Source organism: Periplaneta americana, chromosome 12, assembly GCF_040183065.1.
Source record: "Periplaneta americana isolate PAMFEO1 chromosome 12, P.americana_PAMFEO1_priV1, whole genome shotgun sequence".
NCBI lineage: Eukaryota > Metazoa > Arthropoda > Insecta > Blattodea > Blattidae > Periplaneta > Periplaneta americana.
In genome coordinates, this window is record NC_091128.1 from 8,598,368 (window position 1) to 8,612,992 (window position 14,625).

A 14,625-nucleotide genomic window follows, 5' to 3' on the forward strand; every position below is an offset into this window, starting at 1 on the left:
GGCTCCAGCTCTAATCAACTCAGAATGACTCAGTCTGCACCATCGAACTGGCGGCCAAAGGGCCATCGATGCATGCACGTAGAAACGAGAAAACATATCAGAATTTGCCACATCGAAAATCCTTTTCTGAATGCACATGTTCTAAAATTATAAAAAACAACACTCATACATGTCATTACATCCTGCCGGATTACAAAGACAAATCATTCATACACATACCATTACAATATTAATATTTATAAAGCAGCTGATGCTTGGATTGTTTTTTTTTTTTTTTTTTTAACGGTAGGTCTTGCAGTTCTTAGCTAATCATGTACAACAGATGGCGAGGGATAAAGATTTTTGTTTGTCATGTAATTCAACGTTTTAGTAGTTACATGAAATTCTGTCCCAACGTTGTATGCATTGAAAGTAAATATGTCGGTTGCTACATTAACCATTGTACTGTATCATTTGCTACCCGTAGCTTGTACTCCCACTCCCCTTTGCGCTGTGTATGTCTCGACATTGTGAATTTTCTCTCTTCATTCAATTGCACTTTGGAATTTTTTCAATTTAACTTGTCGACTATTGATTGTTTCTCAATTGGGATTGTAGCCTGGTTCATTACGAATCATTTACACAATTGAGGAGCATTTTTGCTAAACTCGATAGATACAAAATTTTGCGAAAATGAGTTATATATCACAATCATATGATGTTTAGCTTCTGTATCACCCATACAGTCAGATTTTGCACAACTCGGTTCATACCGTGCGTAGAGGATGATTAGAAATATCTCCTTCCCACAACATAAACTGTGTATACAATAAAACTCGTTTTCTGACAAAAGTAGTTTTGTGCATCGATCGAGTTTAGCAAAAACGCTTCTCAATTGTGAATGTTCTTTTGCTTCGCATTCTCGAGTTACACTGCCAAGGCTACTATGGAACCTGCCAATTCGTGCCTAAACTTCCCCTTTACCGCAGTGAAGATAGATGATGTCACTCACTCCAACTCAATGATATGTTGGATACATTTATCCTTCTCTTGGTCTCCATTTACTTTATTGGAATGTGCCGTGTAGTTTAGAAATTATATGCAGACAAAACTGGCCTGAAAGTGTATCTACCAAATTTCTATATTACCTAGTGTTGAACAGAACTCATACACGTTAAAAAAAATAAGAATTGCTTTACTATAAATTTTCTGGCTTAAACATATAGGAGATCTGAAAGTAGGCTCTATTAATATCCTTCCAACCTGTTACTGACCAGAAGAAACACAGGGAACAGATATTCAATTCAATATCATTAAATGATACAGTGAGTCTACTAGAGCTTAATATTCACAGAGTGAACTGTAAGTAATATCAATAATTTCAGGGAGTTGTTTGAGATATTTCAAACAAAACAGTCTAATACAATTTTGCTTGTTTTTGCTTTCTTTTGGAGATAAAAATTGTTTTATATGAAACGTTTCATAGCATGTTTTGGGAAAGGCACTGATTTAATTCCCAATATGCTCAGTCAATTTAAGAGGGCAATGAATTATGGTAATGAATGATTGAAAGAATTTTATTTTTGTTCTTTAAATGTGTTGTTTTATAATGCCAGGCATTTGACAAAGTCATTTGACCTCTTGCACTCCAATATTTTTCAAAGATATTATCATGGTCAGCCACGGAAGCACAGATTTTGAGGTGTTCCGAATCCATTTCTTGGTTTGAGTTGCGCAATGGGCAGTTAGTGGAATGATATATTCCAATTCTATGCAGGTGATTGGCCAAACAATTATGGCCTGTTGCCAATCTAAATGCAGCTACAGACGATTTTCGTGGTAAATCGGGAATTAACTGTGGATTATGATGCACAGAGTTCCATTTTTTTCCCTTGAGATTGGGTTATCAAATTTTGTTTGTTGAAGTCTAAGTGTGTAGATTTAATAAATCTTTTCACAAAGTAATATGTAGATTTAGTAACAGATCTGTAAATAGCAGTGCTGCCTTTCTTTGCTAAAGCATCCGCATTCTTGTTTCCCAAGATTCCACAATGGGATGGTATCCATTGGAATACAATTCTTTTATTGAGTGATATTAATTGAGAGAGCATTTTAGTTATTTCTGCTGTTTGAGATAAAGGTGTCTGTTTAGAGACTATTGATAGAATAGCTGCTTTGGAGTCTGACCATATAACTACATTCCTAAATTTATTAATGTGGCACAGAAGATTCCTGAGACTTTCACTTATTGCAATGATTTCTCCATGAAAACTTGTTGTTCCATATCCAAGAGATCTATAAAGTGAGAAGAGACAGCAAGTAACACCTGCACCGGCACCTTGTTCTCTGGAGATCAAGGATCCGTTGGTGTAGAAATGAAGCCAGTTTTGTGGAGGGTACCTAATATTAATTGTCTCTAAAGACAATTGTTTTATTATTTCAGTGTTTACTTCTGATTTTAGTATTTATTCTGTTAAATTTAGATTATATTCTATATTTAATAGAGTTAAAGGGTTTGGTTTAATTTGTAAGTTTTCTTTTAAATTCGGAATATTGATTTTCTGTTTTAATTCTTGAACTATGGATATGAAACTTTGAGTTTTCAATCTACAGAGAGGACTGTATGAATGCCAATTGTTTCCTGGTAATCTGATAAGTTTTTCAAATTGAATTAGTGCTTTTTCTTCTATTGTCATTTTGATGCTGTTAATATTAGTGAGGAATCTCATAGAATCTATTGGAGTTGTTTTGATTCCACCAGTAATGAGCCTGAGAGCTTGGTTTTGAACATATTCTATTTCGTTTATGGAAGTTGAATTAATTAAAATTTTTCCGCAGTATGTCAGCACTGGCGGTATAAACATTTTGTATGTAGTGTTTAAAGTTTTCCTAGAGCATCCCCATTTCTATCCTGCTAGATTGTAAAATTCTTTTGCTGAACGAGAACGAGAAATTAATGACATTATTTACGGTCCACTCTGTATAAGGAAAAATACAGAAAATTGATTTAAAAAAGCAATGGAATATATGAGGCACTGCGTATAGTAGGGGTGAACTCAACAAAGAATCACGATTTCAAGTTTGCTCCTAATACAACGTATCCACAATGCCTCATACTCTTTCCAGCATAATTATTACTATTTTCTTTTCTTCTTCATAGCTGCCGAGTGGTGCATTGCAGTTATCTGATTCAAAGGAGGATCTCCTACAAGATATTCTGCACAACAGTCTTGCTAAGGAAAACAAGGAGATTCTAAGACTGAGAAAAGTACCGGTATTGAAAGTAAGTAATACTTTAGTATACATAAGTTACATAAATCAAAATGTATGTTGTTGACAGACTTTTTATAATAAATTGTTATAACACTGGATCTTCATATGACAAACATTTATTGAAATCAATTTTTAAACACATACTTCTTTAATTTGTAGAGAAGATATATTCATATCAGCTTTGGGACTGTAAGCTTTCCATTAAGAACTTTATTTTATTCCACTTCCACAAGGAAATAAGTATGTGTTATTATCATCTGCTTTATACCCACCTTCCTTTTAGTACATAATAATAAATTGACACACATATCCGTAGAGCATGGGTTTTATGTAATATGAAAATGAGAAATATGTACATAAATATGTGGCTAAAAATGGCAAAATATGTAGATAAATATGTAATAAATAAAAAAAAAATATGTAATTTAAAAATTAAACTTTATTAGATGCATTTTTGCACACTAATGAAAAATTACAGGTGCACATGTGATTCGACCCTAATTAATTATTGTTTGGTGACGCAATTAATAATTAAATATTTTTCCATATTTTTGCTGTCATTGATCGTCTCATCAGTGGCAACCCATAAGAAGGAATCATCAAGTTCAGCTCTAATCGTTTCCATTGTGTCAGTGTAGCAGGAGTTCAAATAATTTTTATGGAGTATTGATTCATGCGAAATATTGAAGTTGCAGTATTTGCATACGAAAGCTTGAAACTTTGGAACTCCAAATTTATACCATGGTATGTTTGCAGCAACCATTGCCATGCACAAATTTTTATTAAATTCACTGGTACAAGACGAAGAATGTTTCAGCACCACTTGTGTAAGAAGAAATTGTTTCTTTTCGACGGAGCACATTTTTTATTTCTCACATGAAGTTCAATTTTTAAATTCTGTTCTAATTGTGACTTCATGGAGCACCCATTGCATTTGTCACAAACTTTGCACAGCACGATTTTACCATCGCAGTAAGGGAATCGTCAATTGAAATCCAATCTTTAAGCTTGGGTGTGAATAGCAGTAGACTAGCTATTTGTATCACCTGTCAAAATAAGCTTCTTAAGAAAACAGAAGAAATTGTTGTTTTCTTTTAGAGTAACTGATTAGAGATGTTTGTGCGAAATGGTCATACCCACAGGGTAACTTTCACTTTTTCCTTCACCATGTTAGTACAATGACCCCCCTTCACAGTGGTTCCTACTTTACCGTTACTTCTTAAGGGATATACACACTATTAGCATTGCAAACAAATGTCCATTTTATCACAGAATACGTTATTGTTTTAATTATTAAATTATATTTACCCACTACAGATGAAGAAATAAGCTTTATAAACAATTTTGAAACGTATAACTTAAGAATTAAGTAGAGGGAAAATTGGTGAAAAAAATGTGTATTCTTTCAAAATATGTAAAAATGTGTAAAATATGCCAAAATATTTATTATGCACCAAAATGTGTAAAAATATGTAACTTTAAACTTCGGAATAATGATGTCTTTGATATGATTCGCCGGCATTTTAGCTTTCCTTATAGCTACATATTTAGGAACAAAATATGTAATTACATAAAATTCGGGCTCTACATATCAGTGATGAAGCTAAGGTATAAATATTGGGTAGCCTAAGCTGAAAAAATTTGCTTCCTTTATATATTTTTATAAAGCAGAAGGTTCTCGGCTTTTCTATCTTTTTTTTTGTGACAGACCCCTCAAGAAGGTGAAGTCCACTCATTTTCATCCTGAAACAGAATACATATATATTTGTTGTTCCTGCAATAACTCCTATGTGCAAAATATAAAAGTTTTCAGTAGGAAGAAAAAACACATTTATTCATCCTATGGCAGCCGTACATAGGAGACTGTGAATTCCTACATTTTCGAAACAAAGAAATATAATTGCATATAGGAGATTATATTATTTGCTATATCACTATTTAAGTTATTTAATAGAGCAAAAACCTGAAAATAGATAAATATGTCACATAGGAGTTATTGCAGGAACAACGACGATATGTCTCATAACACTCTGTTAGCGAAGGATATTTCTTATACCATGAAAATTGAAAATTTATATTTTGCTTTCCTCCATGTGTTTTTTTAATATGTAAATTCGGTGTCGATCTTCTGTCTTTGTAAGCACATTTTGTTTCATACATCCAACTTGAAAACAGTTTCTCTTTTAATTCTACAAATAATGACTTCAGTGTGCCATTTTACACAAAATTAATATGCAATAAACAACACATATTCACTTTTGATTAAACTAATACTCAAAACGCAGCTCATTCAGAGAACACCAATATGGTTGGTTGGTTGGTTGGTTGGTAGCCAAAGTTCTGGTATCATGGCAATGAAGCCATGAGCCATCTTGCAGTGCAGTATTTTTCCGTAATGTTGAGGTGAACAGGCAAGGCTTCTCAATCTTCCAGGTGGTGCTTATCCATGATATCTCCAGCCGCAAAGGAAACATTATTAATAAAGCACCAACTTATCTTACAATTGAAAATTACAAATTTGAATATGTAAAAATTGTTATATATCTTGGTTCCATGATCAATAATGACAATGACATCAGTCTTTAAAATAAGAGAAGAATATCTATAACAAATAAATATTACTTTGGATTACTGAAATATACTATTAAATCGAAATTCTTAACCATCTCAACTAAAATAAGAATATATAAGACGCTTATTAGGCCGGTGCTGATGTATGCCTCGGCAACTTGGACTATGAACAAACAGGACATCAGAAGACTTAGTATCTTCGAGAGGAAAATTCTGAGAGCAATTTATGGACCCGTCAAAATAAATAATGAATGGAGAATTAGATATAATAAAGAAATATAGGATCTGTTTAAGGAGCCAGATATTATAACAGTTATTAAAATTGGTCGATTGCAGTGGGCTGGACACCTGGTAAGAATGGACGATACTAGACCCGCTAAAAGAGCCTTTACAGCCAATCCTGGAGGAAGCAGATCCAAAGGAAGACCGAAGAGCTGATGGGAGGATAATGTATACGAAGATGCCAACTTTATTGGTGCACGAATGTGGACAGTCAAGGCCAAAAGTAGAGACGGCTGGAATAAAATACTGAGGAAGGCTAGGACTCTCAATGGGTTGTTGAGCCAATGATGATGATGACTTATCCAGGATTACGTTCTTTCCACATAACACACAATTGGGTGAGAGGGAGATGCCGATTCTATATAAATGAGCTGTCAAACAATCATGCCTGGCCAGAAGGCGGAAGGCTGTCACTGCTGAATTTCTTGGTTCTTTATGGATGATGTTTAAATTTTGGGGGAGGGGTTCCCATGATTTATCTTTAGCTGATTCCTTTATTCTGTTCAAAAATTGTTGTTTGTATTGAAATTTTTTATTTAATGTAACAGAAATAAATGATATTTGAGTAATATGTTTTTGTATTAGGGTGCAGCCTTTCGCAGCCAGTTGACCCACCAATTCATTATCTGTAATGCCGCAGTGCGCTGGAACCTATTGCAGAACTATTTTCTTGCCAGTTTTTGGAGCTGCTTGATCAGGGTGCAGTACTCAGAAGTTGTGTCAATTTTCTATGAACTAATATTAGCTATAGCTTGTATAGCTGCTTTTGAGCCGATGAAGATTACAGCTTTGGAAAATTTATTTTTTATTTGTAGTAGATTGGTTAGAATAGTGAATACAGCTTCAACTTCTCCATCAAAGTTTGTGGAGTCCTTCCTGACTTCTTTATAGAATGAGAAAAATTTACAAGTTCCTCCAGCTCCTGCGGCATCAAAATCGTTTTGTAAAGCTCCATCACTGTAAATGTGTAGCCAGGTTTCACAACGATATTTGCTATTAAATGTTTCTAATGTTAATTGTTTTGCTCCATTTGGATTTGTATCGTTTTTAACAATTGTTTATTGTTGTTTATTGTTAGTAAAATAACATGTACAAAAATGCAGTCTTAATTTTTCCCTGATGGAGTGAAAACTCGTGCTCAGGGAGTTATCTACACACATACTTAGCACAAACAAAGATAATTATTTGACACAAAGTGGGTCAAGGAAAACAAAATTATAGGCATAAATTAACTTTAAAAATACAATTTCAATTTTAACAATTTAAATCATACAAATACATACACATATTAAATCAACATATTATATTCTTTAAACATTAAATTCCTAACGCTACTTTTGATATTACTGATACTAAAATTTTCCATATTTGGGTATTTTTCAATTATTTAATTATATAACCTTGGACTAAAGTAGGTACCATGGCTAAGAGATGTGCTTGTGAAACACTTTGGTCGTATAAAATCGGATCTTTTAGTTCCATATTTATGATGATACAATTTGAATTTATTACGATTTTTATGTATGAAATTTAATAAGGCAATATAATAAATCTGTTTAATTTTCAAAACATTAAAATCAGTGAACAAAAGCTCGGATGAGTAACCAATTGGTTTATTAAGGCATATTTTAATTATTCTTTTCTGAATAAGTATTAGATCTACTAGATCTACAGTGCAAGGCTCTGACAACATAAACATTGTTTTTATTAATAAATTAATCAATATCGTGCTTCCTGTGATAACACATATTTTTAATTCTTCCATCATTACTTCTACCTACCAAAATCTTTGGAAAACGGTTTTAGTGCATCCAATACCTAAAGTAAACACACCTACATCTCCTAAAGACTATCGGCCAATCTGCATTCTTCCCGTTCTATCAAAGACTCTTGTACGTATTCTCCATAAGTAATTAAGCAAATATCTGATTGAATTTAATATTATCGACCCCTTCCAATCTGGATTCAGAAGCGGGCATAGCACTTCCACTGCTTTATTGAATTTAACTGAAGATATACGAAAGGCTATGGATAAACGACCAGCAACAATATTAATTTTATTGGATTATAGCAAAGCATTTGACTCTGTTGATATGGATCTACTATTAACTAAACTTCGAGTGTTAAATTTTTTTGACACCGTTATCACCTGGATGCACTCCTACCTCACTGGCCGCCAGCAGCGTGTTGTCTTTAATAATCTGTTCTCCTCCTGGCAGACAGTAGAGTCAGGATTTTCCCAGGGTTCGGTATTGGGTCCATTGCTTTTTTGTCTCTATATTAACGATATCACCAAGTCATTTAAATATTGCAGATATCATATTTATGCAGATGACGTTCAATTATACATTTCCACCAGTCCTGACAGACTGTGATTGTATTAATAGACTCAATAAAGATCTCGAATTCGTTTCATCTTGGTCTCAACAATTCGGACTTAATTACAGATAAAATACAGATAAATCACAGGCTATCTTATTTTCGAATAAAAGATTAATCCCCGATATTAATAAGCTGAACCTTCCTCCTGTGACTCTGAATAAAGCAATCATTCCATTCAGTTCAACTGTAAAAAACCTGGGAGTTCATTTTGAATCTAATCTTACCTGGGACACGCATATCAAACACACATGCAAGAAAGTATTTTCCACTCTTCACTCATTAAAAAGATTGTACCATTATCCAGCTAAATTAAAGCAGATGCTTGTACAGACTCTTATTATGCCTCATTTCGATTATTGTGATGTTTTATTCAGTGATCTCAGGGTGGATTTATGCCAGAAACTGCAACGTGTTCATAATGCGTGTGTTCGTTTCATTTGTAATGCCCGCTACTACAATGTAGATTAGAAAAATATCTTATGATGAGTTGCCAGACCTAACGCATTGCAAATATTTAATGGAATGTGTTCCACTGTATTTATTTTTATATATTTTTTTGTTTCTTATTTTTATTACCTAAATCGTGTTTATTTATCACTTAACGCCAATATGTATCCCACTGTGTTGTTTTTTTATTATTAATCTTTTTTTTGTGTGCATTTTATTCAATTGTCGGTTTCTGGTTTAATTATGTAAATCCTACTTAATTGTAATCTAATACTAATATGTATATACTCGGGACAGAACATCTAGAAGCTTGGAGGCCGTTACTTTTAAGCGGTCCGACCACCCCCTCCTCCCGCACTAGCAGGTACTGTACCATTCTGCTGCAAAACATTTTCTGAACGGAAGTTACTGTATTGTGAGAGAACAGCTGGATCAGTGAAAGCCTTTTCTGTGTGTAACAGCACTAAAATAAAAGTTCTTTTACGATATTGTGAATACAGTAGTTATATACAGTAGGTGTGATCAGCGTAAAGCATAAGCGTAAATTAAAAATTTACTTATTGTGTATAATTGTACGTGAAACTGTGATTTTTAATATAAGAATACTCTTAGATACGTGTGAATTTAAGTATAACGCTCTGTATATAGCGGTGACATTTATTCAGTGTGAGTAACATTTAAGTTAAGTTTAAAAATATAATTAATAATTACACAGTATTTCATTAGTAGAATTAAGTGTACATAAAGCAATTGAAATTATAATATAAAATGCCTCCTATAAGATCGACATTAAAAGGAAAAAAATTGCATAGTCAAACAAAAGAAGTGATAAACAATGTATTGGAATTCATGAAGAAAGAAGCTCTTGAAGGAATTACAATTCCATTAGAAAAAGTTCAGGAGAGGGTTCTGAAAGCTACTGGTGTGTCCCGCAGCAGTGTTCAAAGAATCAGTGCGGAGGCAAAAAAAGTTGCGAATGGTCAAATTGTTGGATTTGAAACGCCAGATAAGAAGAGAACCGTGAAGAAGCGAGTGTTAGACCTAGACGAATTCGACGAGAGTGTAGTGCGACGAACTGTATATGAGTTTTATATTACAGAGAAACAGGTCCCTACAGTTCAATTACTGAGGAGTAAATTGATAGAATCGATAGACTTTAAGGGTGGAAATTCAAGTTTGAAACAACTATTGCGAAACCTAGGGTTTCAATGGAAGAAAACTAAATCAAACAGATGTGTGCTTATAGAAAAGTCCGATATAAGGGCGAAGAGAATAAATTATTTAAGACTTATAAAGAAATACAGATCAGAAGGACGCAATATAGTTTATCTAGATGAGTCTTATATCTTGTCATCCCACGTGCATCAGAAATCCTGGTGTGACGATAGTAACAATGGTCTTCTTTCACCTGTGTCAAAAGGACAAAGACTGATTATAATACATGCTGGTGGAGAAATTGGTTTCGTACCTAATGCTCTACTCATGTGGAAATCTCATCAGGCATCGGGGGATTATCACCACCAAATGAACCAACAGAATTATGAGAAATGGGTTCAAGAAAAATTAATTCCAAATTTACCACCAAATTCTGTAGTCATTTTCGACAATGCTTCCTATCATAATGTGATAATGAATAAAGCTCCAACATCCAACACGCCGAAAGAAGAAATGAAAAACTGGCTCGACAAAGAAGGAATTCCATACGATGCAAAAATGTTAAAACCTACGCTGTACGAACTAATTAAAATTGCCAAACCTAGAACAGTTACGTATTCGGTAGACAAAATTTTTATTAATGCAGGACACACTCCCCTCAGGCTTCCACCATATTCGCCGGAATTAAATCCGATAGAAACAATTTGGTCCATTGTGAAAGGGTGGGTTGCATCAAGAAACACGACATTTACTCTTTCTGGTGTGCAGCAGCTGTGCGAAGAAAAGTTCAGTTCGATGACTGCAAATGACTGGGTTCCAATTTGCAATCGAGTAAAGCGAATTGAAGACGAGTACATGGAAAGAGAGGTGCATTTCGACAACATTGTAGACCCAATCATAATAAATTTAGGAGGTGTGAGTGATGACGGAAGTGAAGACTCCAGCAGTAGCGATGAAATGGAGGACGTTCAGTTGGAGAACACAGATGAGCAGCACGAGGTAAGTCGGCAACGTTTTCAGTTAGTAGTGTAACGAACAATTCTGCTGTGTGCGAGCTCTTCCGCTGTGACGTCACCCAAGCCTCTAGATGTTCTGTCCCCGGTATACTAATGTGTTTATTTTTTATTTTTACTGTGTACACTTTTTTATTGAATTATCGGCTTATTTGTTTATGTGATTCATATTTGATTCTAACAACATTAATATATATTCCACTATGTTTATTTTTATTTTATGAGGTAAATTTTATGTAACGACCTCTTTTGATCTCATTATGTACCTAAATTGTATCAGTATGTAATTACTTAATTCCGATCCAATTTTATGTTCAACTGTGGAAGCAAGTTTTAATCCTGGTTGAGTGTAAGAGAAGGCCTTACAGCCTTAATTCTGCCAGGTTAAATAAAGCCATTATTATTATTATTATTATTATTATTAGTGGAGAGAGAGTAGAATTACAAGCATTTCCCCATCCTAAAATTCCATATTGGAGAATGGATTGAAATAAAGCTAAATAAATGAGACGTAAAATATTAACTGGTAAATATGACGGAAGTATAACAAAGATATAAATTGTTTTACGTAATCTATTGCATAAAATATGTAATATGTTTATTCCATCGTAAATGTTGGTCAATTGTAATGCCTAAATACTTAACTTCTGAGGATTCGGTTAATATGGGATATTCACAATTTTGAGAAGAACAATCAGAATGATGAATTTTGAGCCTAAAAGAAGATTGAGGAGATTTAAGACAACTAGAGCTTAGTGAAAATGGAACAACAGTTGTTTTGAATGTGTTTAAGGAAAGAGCCTTTGGTCTTGGTTTGGTTCCAATAAGTTGTTTCCAGTTTGAATATTTATGTATTACAAAGGATTTTGTCGGATTTGTGACATTTCAATGTTAGTTTGAGGAATGAGATGCGTTTGTAATCGTTTAACTTTCTGCATAAATCCTTCTTGTGTGTTTAATTTAGTAGGCAAGATTTTGTATTTTCTCCAATAGTCTGCATTAGACAGTCTGATTAATTTCTCATACCGGATTTCTGCTTGTTCTTGAAACTCGTGTATCAGTGTTTTTTTTTTTTTTTTGAGTAAGTTGTCTCATTGGATCTATTGGTGTGGATTTCACTGCACCTATAATTAAACGTAGTGCTTGGTTTTGAAATTGTTCTATTTTATTTCATTGCTGTGGGGTGCATGTGATGGGTGTTTCATTACAATATTTGAGGATAGGTTTCATGTACATATATGCAGGGCCGCCAACAGGATTTATGGGCCCCTGTGCAATATTGTGCTCGGGCCCCATTGAAAAAATAAGTTAAAAATTACAAGTTACCAATTATTCTGACCATAATAATTATTTGCAAAATAAATAAAAGATAACCCCATACACAGATACAAATCTAAAAATATAGCCTACACTTTTATTACATTGAAAACTTTTAGCGAAACTTCACATTAGCACAATATATTACATTCATCACACTTCTTCTTCAGTAGGGCCTACATACGAGGCGCATCCATAAAGTAACTTTCCCACTCGTCCCACAGCTAGCAAACCATATGTTGCGCGAAGCGACTGCGTGTACATGATAGAGTAATGTCCTGGCATGGCGCATGTGCTAGCGGAACTTCCCGAGTGCTCTCAGTAGCTTTGTTGCATTGATTGAAGATAGATGTTCCTATTCGAGCTCCCGCCGAGTGTGAAATGCGGTCAGTGATAAAGATTTTGAATGCACAGGACATAGCGCCAATTGAAATTGATCATCAGCTGTGCCAGGTCTATGGGCCTAACGTCATGAGCAAGCAGATGGTGCGTTGCTCCACAAGGTCGTCTGTGATGATGGTTGGCCTCCTACTGCGCTCCTCGTCATGCATATTTTTGCGTCCTGCTGAAAATTGTCTACAACAGCAACTCACCATCTGCTTGCCCATAGACCATAGACGATCGCTCTTCAGACTAAGAAAGCCAAGGTTACTCAGTCTTTCCCGACACATTGTTACTCTGAATACATTTTCATTTCCTTCATTTTATTTGAAGTTGGTGTGAAATTGAGCGTTGTTAGTGAAGGTGCAGAAAATAAACCAATCTCAAGCCCGTCTGTTCAGGTTGTCAAAAATGAAGATAGTTGATACTTAGAAGAGAATACTGATGATTGTGGCTGTCTAGAAAAAAATTCTGATAACAGTAGTATTGAATCAGAACAAGCAAACAATAGTAAAAATGATGTGTTAATATGTGCAAGTGAAATAAATTTACCCACACCAGTTCCTAACTCTGAGTCATGGCAAGTAACATGCGACCTTGGAAAAGTAAAAAGTGGCAGACAAATTGTAAGTGTCATTCAATGCGTTGTTCGAAAAAGTATCCCCAACCTGCCTAATAACCTTCCAAGAGACGGAACAAGAGCCTTTCCAGTATTATTTTCAAAACCCAAGAATGAAGAATGTGTTGCCAGAGACTGACTAGTGTGGAGTGAAACAAATCAGTCACTGTACTGTTTTCTCTGATTTGTTTCACTGTACACTAGGCAATCTCTGGGAACACATTCTCCATTGTTGAGTTTTGGAAATACTGTAATACTGTTTTTGGAAAGGCTCTTGTTTTCGAACAACACATTCAATGACGCAATTTGTCTGCTACTTTTTAGTTTTACAAGGAGGTCAATTTCACACCAACTTCAAACAAAGTTCTACTCCCTTCCTTAATATGTTCCAATTTTTCTGTCTCTCCTTGCACTTCTCAACTCACGACTTATGCTTCTACTTGTCCATTGTCCACTCGTAACACTAATGAACAGAATTTACTAGACAAATGACAACGAAAAGACGAAAGATTCGTCACGAAACATACTATGTAGCCCCTACTGAAAAGGAAACGTAATCCTCCGGCTTGGATTTGGGAGAGTCCACTAAGAGGACAAGCTAATTGAACGTTTTCGGTACAAGTGACGGGAACATATTTCAGGCAAATGCCGGAGCCGTCAAGTGTCGTGTCGATGATTGCTAACGTGGGAAATCTATATTCTATTATATAAAAGTTAAACATTCACATAATGAAGTGGTAATTTGTATTAATTCTACTATTGTTGGTTAATATGCCACATTCATGTAACAAATGTTCTTACAAAATTTTTAGTACCGGTATGTATCTGTGAATAACTATTTGTGATAATAAAAAGTAACCAGACTCACTTAATCTGACGGGCCCTTACTGCTCACGGGCCCATATGCACTTGCCCCCTTTGCCCCCCTTCTCGGCGGCCCTGCATATATGTGGAATTTAGTGTACGTCTCTGGCTTCCCCATTTGCAGCCAGCTGATCTTTTTAACAGATTTAATCTCTTTTGGGCTTTTTCTATTACAGTACAGGTATTAATATGATCTTTTCAAGATAATTTGTTACTGGTACAGTATCAAATATGACTCCTAGATATTGTGAATTGATTGCTCTTTGTAAGGGAAGTCCATTAAGCTTGATGTTTATGTTAACTGGTTTAGTGACATTTGTGAATATTTTATATTTAGTTTTG

The 14,625-nt window shown here is 34.6% G+C and overlaps 1 protein-coding gene across 1 annotated transcript in view; it reads left to right on the forward strand.

Annotated features, from left to right (window-relative positions):
* Positions 1 to 14,625, forward strand: part of LOC138711287 (endothelin-converting enzyme 1-like) — a 39,528-nt gene that overhangs the window by 2,388 nt on the left and 22,515 nt on the right. The window contains exon 2 of the mRNA XM_069842716.1: positions 3,140 to 3,262. Within this exon, the coding sequence (XP_069698817.1) occupies positions 3,140 to 3,262 (123 nt within the window). The remainder of the gene's footprint in view (positions 1 to 3,139; positions 3,263 to 14,625) is intronic.